Consider the following 14,067-nt stretch of genomic DNA (forward strand, 5'->3'; position numbering starts at 1 on the left):
TTCATCCGCCTGCAGCACTGCTGCCTCCACCTGAGTGGCTCATGTGGCAGCATGGGTAGTGGCGGTGGCTCCTGCTTTTCCTGGTGTGCAGTGGCTCCAGTTCCTGCCCAACTATGCACTGGCACCACCTACCTGGCTCCAGCAACAGATCCCTCTCCCTTTTATTCCCTCTAAAAGGCAGCTGAAACTTTGCAACATAGCTCTGTGAGATCTTGGTTTTTCTTTTCCCCTCCCCTTTTTGGATTCCTGTGCATATCTGAGGGCTGACCAGGTTTGTCCAGACATCCCCCTACTCTGTACCTGACCCCGGTGTATGGATTTAATGATCCACATATGAAAGTCAGTTCAATATTAGATACAGGAGAACCATAGCAGATTCAAATGCAGTTTTTAAAAGTGTTATATTTTGAAATCAAATAGGTGTCTTGACTACATAAGCTATTACATTCTTTGTTTCCTCCCCTTTTGAGTCTGATCCTTTCCAAGTAAAGTTGAAGAGATTATGTTAAATTACTCTGAATGGGGGCTCTTTGTAGCTATATCCCTATATATAAACGTGTAGCAGGGCCAGATTTTTTTTCTCATGCTCACAAGCCTTATTAAAAGGTGACCGGGAGCCATCTCCACAGTTCTTTCCATCTATTGTGAAGTGAGGGTGTAGAGGACAGAAAAATGTCAAAGAACAGGAAGACGTTCATTGCCCTTGTAGAGAAAGCAATGGCTGAAGGTGAAAAGATGGCACCAGAAGAACTGATGTTCACTTACAAGGGGATTTTGTATCCAGCTACTGTTTGCAGCCCAGAAATCTTCAAAGCCCTTGAATCCTTTGAAGCAAGAAGTGATGATGTGATTCTAGCCGGATACCCCAAATCTGGTAAATACCTTTTGATTCCTATGAATGTTCCAGGTAATTCTAAATACTAAAAGGTGAAGTGGGTCAACTCAGTGGTAGAACACATGCTTCACAGGGACCATTCCTCCACTTTAAAGGAATAAGAAAATCTAAGTAATCCATCAGGCTGAATGAGAGGATTTGAGATTGTGGAAGGACTTTATGGAATTGTGATGGGTCCCACCAGCATCTGAAATGGCTACTCCTCTATAGTTATGCAAGGAGGAATTTTGAACAAACCACACCCAGAAAGGACCTGTCCTTGCTCTTCTGGCTCTATTGATTCATTAGCTCATGCCCTTTTGGAATGCCGCTTTTATGAGCAATTTCGATCACGTTATATCTCTCCCCTTTTAATATATAAATCTAATGCCTCTGTGTCTGACATAATGCCTTTTTTAATTAAGTGACAGGGATCCCAAGGCTACATTGTCAGTGGCAAGAATTATTTCAGTCCTTATATCCCTCAAACATTAGATTTAAAGTTGCGCTGCTCAAGATCAATGGATCAAGAAGCTTCTAGGGGATAAAGGAAAGGAAAGGAAAGGAAAGGAAAGGAAAGGAAAGGAAAGGAAAGGAAAGGAAAGGAAAGGAAGAGAAGATGCTCTGTATAGTTGCTAGGAGTGATCTCATATGGCTGTTTGCATTTGTTTTTGGGTTTTTTTTGCATGTTGTCATTGGTTTCCTTCACCCCATGTTCATTGTTGTCATTGATTATTCTGATCCCCCCACTTTTGAGTGGTAGGGGTGAACCCCATGAGTGCAAGAGGGAAAAGAACATTGCGGGAGGGTTGCCAAGCAAAAATGATTGTACTGTGAGGCAGCCAAACACCATGAGTGGGCCACCCCATGTAACTGTTTGGTGCAAAAACTCGGCTGTGTCTGGGACTCTTTTAAGCAAGCATTACCTGGTACAACAATACCTGGAATAGCGTTACCTGGCACAACAGTACGTAGTACAGCAGGACTTTAGGGTCATCCAGGAAGCTACAAAAGACGTAGAGGATTTAGCTCAATATTTGCTCATATCTGATCAGTTATGGATAGAATGATTCAGACCAGAACTCAGAAGGGCATTTTGTTGGCCGGCCACATTTGAAGTCAAACTACTGTTGTGTTGAGAATTAGAGATATGTTTGCTGCAAAGGTTTGTTTTCTGTTATTTGAACAGGTTAAATCCCGTCTTTCTTAAATTCAAGGTATTTTACAGCATGTCAGACAATCCACAGTACCTGGAAATCCTAACAGTAAAATATTTTTTAAAACACAATACTATATTAATAAAGGAGACGGGGGCTCTCTTGGCAGGATAGATAAAAATAAATCAGTTAAAAGCATGTGTAAAAAGAACTGTCCTGCACCCATGGTAAAATTTTACCAATAATTGGCCCATTTAACTTCCACTGAAAGGGATCCATTTTTTAAAAAAAGCTCCTGAAAAGGCACACTTTAAAACATTTTTTAAAAGTCTTTATTCCAAAACTCCAAACAGCATATTTTGCTTTACAACAAAGTCATGATTTTAACTTACAAAGTCATCATTAAAGATGTGTTTTCCCTGAAAAGGAAAGTTTTACTTACATCCAAATATCAACTTTAAATGTAAAAACAAAAACACCATTGTTTTCTGAAAATATTCCCGCAGAATATTTAAGTTCACCAAGAGGAACATGAACATATTTACACTTCTAGTCCTTCTCCTCCAGGAACCAACATTGTTATGTTATTGCCATTTAGCCAAATCTGATCTAATTTTGTGATTATTCTTCCTTCAGGTATGATCTCAAACTCTGTAACATCTTCTAGTACCATACTGACAAAATCAGTGAAACCAAGGAGGGTCCCAACAATTTCTTTCTCATTTTTCATCATGATATGAATGTGTGATCCTATACTCTTGTCCACAAGCTCAAGCGGCAGAAGCTGAGAGGGATTAAGGGAATTTTTTTTTATTCCAAACTATTGCAATTATATTTGACAAGCCACATGTTCATTCAACCTAGTGTGCCACTTTTCTCTTCCCCCCTAAATATAAATAATCGAAGTAAATAAGCTTAGTTTAAATATATAGCATGTACGAGAATCCCACCTTCTGGGAATCAGATAATTTACAAAAGTACCAGATAGTGCGTTCCTGAGCGGAATGCCTGCGCTGGGCTTAGGAGGCAATGCGGCTGCGCTGCCTCCAAAGGAGATACGCCACCTAAAAGATACGCCCCCGCCCAGCACCGTAACGCCCCGGCAATGCCTCCCGGGAGGCCTTTATGCCCTGGGAACGCCTCCCGGGATGCTGGCATGGCCTTTGCCGGCGTTTGGACGCTGGTGGAAGGCATCGTCGGTGTCCTGGGGTGGCACTGCCATGGCAGTGGCCCGCAACCAATGTACAGGCCACTTATGCCAGCTTTGGCTGCCTGGATGCCGGCGTGGGAGGCCCAGATGCCAGTGTAATGCCTTCCTGGCCTCCTAAGGGCTTTTGCCCTGGAGGATCAGGAATGCGCTGTTAGAGGTAACTCAAGATTGTAAATTTGATAATCTCTTCTGGTTTGACTCTATTTCAATAATTTATGAATAGAGACCATCTTGGGAAGAAAGGATCCTGTGGACATCCCCCCATCTCAATTGTTTACATACCACTATTTGGTCCAAAATTATCATAAACCAGCACTTCCTAAGCCATACATCAATAGGTGGGTTGCTGACTAGGCACATTTTGACTTACCCTGACACAGAGGTGAAAGTGTCAGTGCTGATTGGATCTTAACTGGCATGTGGATTCATCATCCAGGGAGAGGTGTTAGCTGCTGATAATAATATTCATAGACTTGCTACAAATTGTGATGTTTTGTATTAGAGATAATTCACCAGTGCATTCTTTTAATAGCTTTTTGAATTATTACTTCTGTGCTCCTTGGCACGCTTATATCCTTCTACCTGAATCCATGTTACCCATCTTTCTTCAGGTACAAACTGGGTTGGCCAGATTTTAACTGATTTGGTAGATGCAGCTGCAAAGAATAATGAAGACACAAACAGTGCAGATGATGAAGCGGAAGAATTTCCATACCTTGAAGTTGGAGATCCTGAGAAATATCAGGTGAACACTGTCTGAAACCATGCAGAGAAGCTCTAAATTATTTCAGTGACTTTCCTTTGCTTAGGACAAAATCTCCATGAGCCACTGTGTGAAACAGAGACACATAAATCTGAATTAATCTTAAGGTTCTCACACTTGTTAAATCAAAAGTGACACTCTAGGAGGCAGTATATGGGGAGAAGTATGTTAAGACAGAGAGAAGAGGAAAAGTTTCCGTGTCCTCCCATTCACTCTCCACAATGAGTTGTTCACCAGAGCTACAGCCGGAGACCTTTCTAGACATGGTGTCAAAATATCTTAGTCCAAGGAACCCAGTAGATAATGGAAAGGCTTGAACCACATACTTAGCCAAGGTCAGCTGAAGGCAACTTTAGTTGCTTCTCTCTATTGTCAAGAACTTTCATCCACTGGCATGGGCACACTGGGATGGGTACACTGAAGCATATATAATCTTAAACAATAGTTTCTAATGTCTCATTATGAATCTGCTGAACGTATGAATACAGAGTTCTCATACCAAGATAGACTCTTAGAACAATGAAAACATGTACAAAGCAAGAGCCCCTGTTGGCATTTCTTGGACTTTAGTGATTGTTGTTGTCTATTATGGCCAAACCAAGGTTTCAAGTAAGATAAATACAACAGGGTCCCACAGACTAGAACTGATGGTGCTCTGCATGCTAAGAAATGTTTATGGCTACTCTTTGTGTATTGTTGATAAACCTGAAGAGAGGGACTGGGCCGAGGTCATCCAGTGAGCTTCCGTGGCAGAGTGAGGATTTGAGCCTGAGTCTTCCAGATCTGACACCATTGCTCCACCAAACATGACTTGTTAAAATAAAAGACCTCAGGTGGCCATTCATGGAGCTCTCAACATAACATGTAATTTTCTTGATCATGTACATAAAAATCTATGTTATATTGGACTTTCTGTTTTGAATAGCCTTCAAATGATGTTTTCCTTGATAGAAAAGATCTACTTTGTAACCAGCTCTTCTAACACCAAATAGCCATTATTGTACAGGATAATAATACAGATGAATCATTCAACTATTGTTTAAGTTCTCTTTTTCTTTCCACCATTCCATTTATTAAAGAGGATGGCAAATTTACCTTCCAGAAGAGTCATGTTTACCCATCTTGTTCCTCGTAATCTACCCACATCTGTCTTCAAGAACAAGGCCAAGGTGAGAACTGCAGTGCTGAAGTCACTGTAGAAGATATACTTAAGGTTTGAGCTTCTGTTACAATATAGCAGTTTCACTGCATGTTATCAGACTTGCCTATGACAACCAGGACACATGCACATACAGACTTTGAACCGGAGCTTTATCATCCCAAAATTGAGGAAATGTGTACTACTTGTGCAATTTGCTTCGCTTCCCATTCCTTGCATTTCCATTACATCTGAAAGGGGATGCTTGTATCTCTTCACATAAAAACAGAAAGGCATAAGCTGTCTCTTCAGGAGATGTCAACATTTTATGGGGGAACGAGAAGCAAAAGCATTTCCACTGCTCAGCTTGGCTCCAACCAGTATCTCTGTAGGCAGAAGGATTTCCACCTGTAGAGCGCAACTTTCTCATCTCTCTCCACTCCATCTGCAGCCTAAAATTCCCTCATGCTGGATGCTAGCCCCTGTTCTCAGCACTGCTGCCTCATCAAAATGACATGCTATAAAATGTTAAGTTATTTCATACTGTATCCTAGATTGAAAGCTCTGTGTGCTTTCCAGTACATACAGCAAACTTCAGAGAAGGGAGGAGCAGCAAAGGGTGTCTCCCTGTGTATGATGGAACATCAGTTCCTTCCAAGATCTGCTGCATTAAGTTAGTTTCCAGTGTTCTGTTTGCCAGTTCACACGTTATTGCCATTTCCAATAGTAGCACCTTAGAGATGAACAGAATTTTCAGTGTGTAAGCTTTCGAGAGTTAAAGCTCCCTTCATCAAAAATCTAACTGCTGTGAATAACCGTGAAATCTGTCTCTACACAAAAGAATCTTCTGTGGGATCCTACCCATTGTCTGCTGAGGAAGGAGCCTTACCTCAATAAAGTGAGGAAAGTTTGCACAAAAGTGGAAGAGCACAACCAAACGCCTTTTTTGTTGAAGAGAATAGCTTAATATGCACGTGTGGGATCTTCATGTACATATCTCAATCAACGTGAAGTTCTAGACTGAATGAATTAATGGCTTTTCTCACTCATGGATAGATTTGTGAAACATGGAATTACAAAATGGGTTATGGATTTCTTTGGTCTGTTCCAAGTCAAATTCTTATATAACCATTTTGCATATTAAGTTTATCTGATGCAGATTTTCACAAGTGCTCTTTTTAGATGCTGTCCAACAATCACATCGGCAACATGACCATTATGGCAACAAGACTCCTCTTGGGGAAGCAGCCCAATTGTGTCATTGTCATCAATGGGATTTATGAACAGACCACACTGCGATCTTCTCCTTTTGAATCTTTTGCTTTTGAAACTGTATGTTAGAGAATATCCATTCACAAAAAAAAAAAAAAAAAAAAGGAATTGGGCGGGGGATTTTTGTGATTGTTCTGATAAACAGATTTGAAATGAATATTGAGTGGCTAAGAAAAGCCAACATCAGAGATTTTAAATCTGGTTGATAGTTGTGTGATTAAGAATAAAAGGAGAAGATGAAATATTTGAAGATGTAGGAGATCAGATTGTTACTCCTATACTCATTTTCTGGCAGTAATTTACTACTACCATTTTATCTTCATCATCTCTTGAAATATTATATATGTATTTTTTTACTTTAGATTCTGCTGCTCATTCGAAATCCAAAAGATGTAGCTACATCTTTTTACCACTTTTCCAATGGATTGGCTCCACTTCCCTCTTACCCCTCCTTGGATGAGTACTTCAACAGTTTTATGAGTGGACAAAGTATGTTTTCTTTTTTCCCATAGTTAACAGTGCAGTTCTAAGCTGATTTACACCCATCTAGGTCTGTGGAAGTATAAGGGTTTAGAAGGGTGTAACATTGTTTAGGGTGGCACCATAAATGCATGAACTTCCATGAATACCAGTGCCACCAAAAGGCACTGGGTACCATGAAGCTAAAAGAACTAATTTAGACCAATCTGAAAGCTTGAACAATATAACTTGGTCAAAACTAGCACTTTACTTATCTTGTCAGTAGCAGCTACCCCTCAATTACAGATATAGATATAGATACCCCTCCAGTTATGTAACTGGCAGTTGACTGCAGAAAAAAGGCTTTAGAACATCAATTTCAAATTCAACTAAAATATCAACAATACTGTTCTTACTCTTTTAATTTTAGCCTGTTACTGTGTTTTATTGTTGCTTGCAATCAGAGCATTGGAGAAATGTATTGAACAGAAGCAGCTTCATGCCAGCAAAACCACACAAAAAACAATAACAATGAAGTACAATAGATTAAATGTCATCTCTCTAAAGATTCAACAATGACATCAATCACTGTACCAGAGACTAAGACGATTATACCTGTACCAGTTGCCCAAATTTCAAATTCTTTCAAAGCAATCAAATTTGCTCCCTGACTTGGGTGATCCCAGTCCCCGGTACATCGAAACAGAGGGCATCTCTGCTCACATAGATCCAATTCCGAATGAACCAAAAGAAAAGAGGGCCGCACCCAACCAAACGGAGACAAAAGGCAGCAGTTGAAACAATCATTGCTTGCTTGGATATGATTGAGTTAAGAAAGATCCCCCCGAGGAAGCGTATGCTAGATGTGTAAGGCAAATTTAATTATTAAATATTTTTCCCTTGCACCAATTGCTGCTTTTTGTCTCCAGTTCAGAATGGCCAAGTTTGAAATTTTTCCCACATTGAAGAGGGCCTGGATAGACTCTGAGCAGGTGGAAATAGAAGGGGTGGAATGGATAAGGAAGAGGAGAGGGTTGAATTGCAGCTGCATCTTCACAGAAATACGTTATGCTTTATTAGCAAACCCCATTGCATTCCAATTGCAAAAGAATACTCTAATCCTCAACGCTACTTCCTTTTGAATACTTCCAGTGCCCTGGGGCTCTTATTTTGACTACGTCTCTGAATGGAACGAGCATGCTGACGATGAAAATATCATGACAATCACTTATGAGGAACTGAAAGAGGTGAGTGTAATGCTGTGTGGAAGACACGCTGCACTTTTGTGAAGATTTGCTAAGGAACTGGGATAATGAGGTAATGTAAGCACTGATTTGAGATGAAGGTTAATCATGTTGTGTACTCACAGCACCCAAATTCCTTGCACTGCGCATCAAATATTACAATGCACAAGCTTCTTCCTTTGTTTCGATCTCAAGCAATGATGAAGATCCTGGACTACACAGCCAGTAAAGCTAGTATATGCTGGAGAAATGTCAGCAAAGTTCCTTGACACTTTGTATAACTGGGTTCTGTAGACATCATATCATCTCAGGGTAGAAGCTAACCAATCTCTGTATCATCCTCTACTGATGAAATGCCTAGTGTTCATTGTGATGGGTTCCACCTTGTTGCCCATGGAAAGTAGAAAAGACCCTCTTGTAAATTTCTTTGTTGTGCTTCCAGAACAGTACCAGAACATGGTATGCAGTAAGCATGGCTCCACTAAAACAATTCCTCCACCAATATTTAGGCAACTCCCACAGCTATAATGCAGTGCCAATTAAGAAATTTTAAGTCTCATTCCAGATGCTCCAGAAATGGTGTTTTCAGCCATAGGGTCTGGCTTTAGGGAGAGAGAATGAAAATTACAGGAAATGTGCTAAATCAACAAGACTATTATTAATAATATAAAATACCTGTTTTCCAGATCTCTACTTATTGCTTAACTTTTTCAATTTAGGTTTGAATCACCTTTCTTACTTTTTGGAGTGTTTAAAGCAAATAAAGTCATATGACGGCAAGTCCTCCCTTTCCCCTTTTTTGTTTATTGGTTAAGATTTATCGCGTGTGTGGGGTGCTTTGTTTCTTACATTGTGTTTTTCTTTCTCTCTCTATTGTCTCCCATTATACATTTCTTAAATGTATAAGATACATCTATTTGAGTATAGAAATGTGCTGCTCTTCTTTTGTAAGATGTCCCAAAGATTAGTGAGCGGTAGGTTTATGTGGGGTTTTATTGACATTCATTTAAACTCACATGGTTAATTGGTTCTTGTGGGTTATCCGGGCTGTGTAACCGTGGTCTTGGTATTTTCTTTCCTGACGTTTCGCCAGCAGCTGTGGCAGGCAGCTTCAGAGGAGTAACACTGAAGGACAGACACTGTCCTTCAGTGTTACTCCTCTGAAGATGCCTGCCACAGCTGCTGGCGAAACGTCAGGAAAGAAAATACCAAGACCATGGTTACACAGCCCGGATAACCCACAAGAACCTATGAACTCTGACCGTGAAAGCCTTCGACAATATTTCATATGGTTAAATTTGAGTCCAGTAGCACCTTAGAGATCAACACGAATATAAGCTTCTGAGAGTCAAATCTCCCTTCATCAGACATGAGTAGAAATGGAGATCTTGGAGTCTAGTCAGAGGGTGGGGCAGGTGCTGTAATGAATGCTTGTAAAGGATGCAAAGGTACCATGCATACTGTAATCAACTAGATTAGAGCAGAGGGGAAATGCCTGTGGCAGAAAATTAGCATCCTGAAACTCTTGTTGGTCTCTAAAGTGGGACTGGACTCAAATCTGTTTTACTGCAGCCCAAGGCAGCTGCCTTCTGAAACTAAACTCACCTACCGTTTTAGCAGTCTTTCCCCCTCTCTTCCTCATTTCAGAATAGAGCTTTGGGAGTGAAACGGATAAGTGAATTCTTTGAGTTTAACCTAACTGAGCAAGAGATTCAAGAAATTGTAGACAAAAGCAGTTTCCAAGCTATGAAAGAAAATTGCCAGAAAACCCACGGTGAATTGGGCAAAGTCCTTTTCCGCAAAGGTAATTTCCCAAAGAGCTCCAAAGTCAAAAATCAATGTTTACATTAGGTTTGAAAAATAACTGCTCATCTAAACATAGGATGACTCCCATGATCACCCATGAGCGACCCCCATGCAATGCCAACAGATGTACACCCTTCTAAATCCATTGATCCATGAACCACCAATTTTCATGCAGAGTGGTAAAATGTATACATAATGTATACATCAATTTGTGTATGATACAGTTCAGACCTTACATTCTTACAGATGTTCAGACATGCATCCTGATCCACACTGCTATGCAAAGGGAGCTCTTGCATAGGTGACTGCATATTCCCACTGGTCTATGGGGCTGCTGCTTCTATTAAAACAAATGGGGCCACTGTTTGGGGTGTGATGCTCCAATGTCCGTGGAAGATGTCTCTAGATCTAAGCAATGGAGAGATTGAATGGCATCATGGTAGCATTAGAAGTGGTGTTCAGTTGTTGAGACTAGATAAATAGCTGGCCACAACTGGCTTATTCCATTAACAATTTTTTTCCATTTTGTACCGAAGTCTTGTAGCTTCTTTTCCCCTCATTTTTTGAAAAATAGCCCTGAGCAATCTGATTTTATTTTATAAAAGTGGCTGTGGTAGCAACAGCAAGATTTCGTTGTAATGAACACATGTTGGGATCAGGATACATCTGGAACAACTGTAGAAAGATTGATCAAAATGTATTGAGAATATTGTGGTTAATAACACAGATACTCTGTGCAGGTGGAGTTAGTGACTGGAAGAACCTTTTCAATGAAGATCACAACCAGGAAATGGACACAACATTTGAAGAGCGTTTGGGGGGGACCAAATTAGGAGAAAAAATAAAGTATGGGGTGTATTGCAAGGCTTGAAAGGCTCATGAGAACATAACTTAGTTCTTTCATTTCAGTTCAGCTAAACATGCGTTGGTGATCTTGATCAAGTCAAGGATTGAAACACAATCTCCCCGTAGTATACTATCTAGTCTTTTGCTTTATGTACACCAGAAAACACCAGTTAGGTCCTAGTCCTATCACAGTTGCTGCACCACAAAGAAGTACAAAGTATAGGGCATACCCATCAATTCCTTAATGTGATATAAGGTAAATAGCAGACGATGACTGTGATGAGAAGTGGATTATATCTTTCACTGTTCAAATTCTCCTTGGCCAGTGACTGTACCTGTCTCCTCTCCACATTGGAACATCGAAAGAGTCCTCATCTTGTTGGGCTAAAACCCAACTTCTGGCAGCCACCTTAATTCTAGAATGGAATTTTACGATGTGGATCACACCTATCTTAACAAAGTACAATCTTCCCTTTCTCCTATCAGACCTAGAGGTAGATAGCGAGAAAATCCATCAGGTCGCCAAATATTTAACCCAGGTAATGGTTTCAAAACTATCCTGGTAAATGACACTGGGCGAAAACGCATGGTCACTTTAGCCTCCTTTATTCCCTGTTTCAGCCAGGATTCAGCCAGGATCAAATGCATGTTTGGCGAAACGCATGCGTTCGATCCTGACTGAATCCTGTCTGAAACAGGGAATAAAGGAGACTAAAGCGACCACGTGTTTTCACCCATTGGCATGTAGCCTAAGAGATTTTGTTGAACATGTATAAATTTATTATAAGCTTTTTACACTTCATGTATTTTTATAAATTCTAGGCATCTATGTGTCATATGTATATGCTTATGACTTTGTTGTTAATGAGCAATAAACGGGGGGGAAATAATGGAATTTTGTGGAATTTGTTCATTGCTTTCATTTCTCATTTGGATTTTCATAAAGCAAAGAGACCAGCTAGGTCTAAGTATTGTTTCTTTTTCAGTTCTGTCACTTTCCTCCACCCAGCAAGCAAGGCTTTCAGCCCAAGAATGTGTAATCCATACCTCCCTTGCATAGTTCCCCAATGGCCTTTTGAGTATTACTACCACCAACCCTCTTCTTGCTCATTCCTCTGCTAGTGTTCAAGAATTAGCAGTAGAAAAGAGCAAGAGTCCAGTAGAACCTTAAAGATTAACACAATTTACCTTAGGGCCAGGGTTGTTTAGGATCCTAACATTGCCATAGGAAGAAGGGAAGCTTTAAAGCAGTCAATGAGCCACTTTTCATTTGGCTAGAAATTTCCCTTAACCTGTGTATGCAGTAGACACAGAGGCATCTGAGAATCTTGAATATGGCAAGATTGACAGGAAGAAGTGTCAAATGTGCGGTATTGCCAAAAGAAATATCTATGGCAATGGCAGATTATTACACACGCACTAACCTGTTGAAGACGACGGACAAATCAGCTTTAATCCAGATACTCTGCTTAACCTAGTTTATAGATTACTGCTAACGTTCTTGTAACATAGTTACAATGACAATGTAGTCTTTTAAAAACAGCGGTATTTTCAATAGCAAACATCTAGCAACAGTCTATCAAATATTGATTTACTGTAGTGTGTCATGTTACTTTTATTCAAGTGTTTGTTGAATGTATGCACTGATATGGGATGGATTTAAACACAAATTTCTGTAATTTGTATGTAGGGTTGCCAACAGGCCTGGAGAAAAATGCCCTGACTTTTAATATAGGCTTATTGTGTAGAAGCTTAATGTGTAGAGGCTTAATGTGAAGAAGTGAGCTGTGACTCACGAAAGCTCATACTTGGCCAGATATAAGGTGCTACTGGACGCTTGCTCTTTTTCATTGTGTAGAAATTGGCAGCTGAAGCTTTTTATGGCATGGAGGTAAACACATCACCAGTTAAATAACATCCCATTAAGCCTTGGTTAAAGAGGCAGGACATTTTTTTTTCTCTTCAGGCACTTAGAAACTCTATATGTATGTCATTGACTTAGCCAGCTGAGGTGCCTTGAATTCAACACAGACTGACTAAAACTGTTATGGCCACTGGGTGAAACAGTTATGTTGAATTGGTCCTTACTAGGGGGTGTGCCTTTGGCTAAAACCAAACTGAGAAAAAAACCAAAAAATACCTTAAAAACAGCTGCATTTTCAATAGCAAACATCTAGCAATAGTAAATAAAATGGGACTTTCGAGCAGACCTGCTTTGGCTCAATCTCATAACCTGTGTCACTGACTTGTGTATGTGTGTAAAGTGCCGTCAAGTCACAGCTGACTTATGGCGACCCCTTTTTTGGGGTTTTCATGGCAAGAGACTAACAGAGGTGGTTTGCCAGTGCCTTCCTCTGCACAGCAACCCTGATATTCCTTGGTGGTCTCCCATCCAAATGCTAACCAGGGCTGAACCCTGCTTAGCTTCTGAGATCTGACGAGATCAGGCTAGCCTGGGCCATCCAGGCTTCACTGACTTAAGACACTATTATTTTCAGTCTGAACCCAGTATTTTAAACATAGCTGACTGTAAGGAAAGCCCTGTCTCACTGGTTGACAGGTAAAGAAGCCACAGCAGAAGCTTTTTTGTAAACAAAAGCTGTTGAGAAGGGGGTGATTTGTAGGGTTGCCATGTGCCTGGTGGTGGTGGGTAAAATCCCACCAATCCACTGGGTTGCCTGCTGGCCAGCAAGTGACGCGGACGCTCTGGCAACCTCGGCTGAAACTCTATGGAAACCATAGAGTTTCGGCCGGGATCACTAGAGCATCCATGTCACTTCCGGGTAAACCCAGAAGTGACATAGGCGCATTGCATGGGGTGCGCGCACGCGCGCACCACACACATCCACCACAGCTTTGCAAAAGTCCCGCCGGTGGAGCTGCAGGGCCTGGCAAGCCTAGTGATTTGTGAGAAGAAGCAGTCTGGGGGATCCTTATCCCTTTTCCTATCTACTGTTTTTCCACTTCAAGTCTACATTGCCAGTGTGACCCGACCACTGATGAAAAGGTGCAGTTTAACAGCGACGCAGCAAGATAAATGGGCTCGCTCTCCCTTCTTGCTTTGCCTATTCTGGTTTAGACTGATTCTCTTCCTTAAGGTGTGCCTCACATGTTTTGTTCTCCTCAATTCAACCAGTAGTTCTCTTGACCCTTGCTAAACATTCTTTCTTTAAAGGTTTTGTTTACCCACCATAATCTGATTCAAACAGGTACGAACATGTTTACTTTGTCAAGCCTTTTTTTCCCTACTGAGGGGATGCACACAGCCTTTTAAGATTTTTGGAATCTAGGTTCAATT

The 14,067-nt window shown here is 40.8% G+C and overlaps 2 protein-coding genes across 2 annotated transcripts; one reads left to right on the forward strand and one right to left on the reverse strand.

The window, feature by feature from the left end:
• The first annotated feature begins 672 nt into the window (after nt 1–672).
• Nucleotides 673–10,810, forward strand: LOC130481213 (sulfotransferase 6B1-like). The gene is made up of 7 exons (XM_056853961.1): nt 673–874; nt 3,853–3,986; nt 5,084–5,173; nt 6,777–6,903; nt 8,026–8,120; nt 9,765–9,921; nt 10,664–10,810. Exons 1-7 carry the CDS (start codon nt 673–675, stop codon nt 10,792–10,794), a joined length of 936 nt encoding a protein of 311 aa, XP_056709939.1. The 3' UTR covers nt 10,795–10,810.
• Nucleotides 2,503–3,225, reverse strand: LOC130480066 (U6 snRNA-associated Sm-like protein LSm5). The gene is made up of 2 exons (XM_056852487.1): nt 3,091–3,225; nt 2,503–2,851 (listed from the first exon to the last, which is right to left on the reverse strand). Exons 1-2 carry the CDS (start codon nt 3,223–3,225, stop codon nt 2,573–2,575), a joined length of 414 nt encoding a protein of 137 aa, XP_056708465.1. The 3' UTR covers nt 2,503–2,572.
• Nucleotides 10,811–14,067: the final 3,257 nt, after the last annotated feature.

Source organism: Euleptes europaea, chromosome 7 (assembly GCF_029931775.1).
Source record: "Euleptes europaea isolate rEulEur1 chromosome 7, rEulEur1.hap1, whole genome shotgun sequence".
Classification (NCBI taxonomy): Eukaryota; Metazoa; Chordata; class Lepidosauria; order Squamata; family Sphaerodactylidae; genus Euleptes; species Euleptes europaea.

Excerpts from the sequence above, each read along its gene's own strand:
- LOC130481213 (XM_056853961.1), top strand. The coding sequence starts at position 673 with ATGTCAAAGAACAGGAAGACGTTCATTGCCCTTGTAGAGAAAGCAATG. Across the intron at positions 3,987-5,083 it reads GAGATCCTGAGAAATATCAG|AGGATGGCAAATTTACCTTC; the intron begins GTGAACACTGTC and ends CATTTATTAAAG. Across the intron at positions 8,121-9,764 it reads CTTATGAGGAACTGAAAGAG|AATAGAGCTTTGGGAGTGAA; the intron begins GTGAGTGTAATG and ends TCCTCATTTCAG.
- LOC130480066 (XM_056852487.1), bottom strand. The coding sequence starts at position 3,225 with ATGCCTTCCACCAGCGTCCAAACGCCGGCAAAGGCCATGCCAGCATCC. Across the intron at positions 2,852-3,090 it reads GGGCGTATCTTTTAGGTGGC|TTTGGAATAAAAAAAAATTC; the intron begins GTATCTCCTTTG and ends TAATTGCAATAG.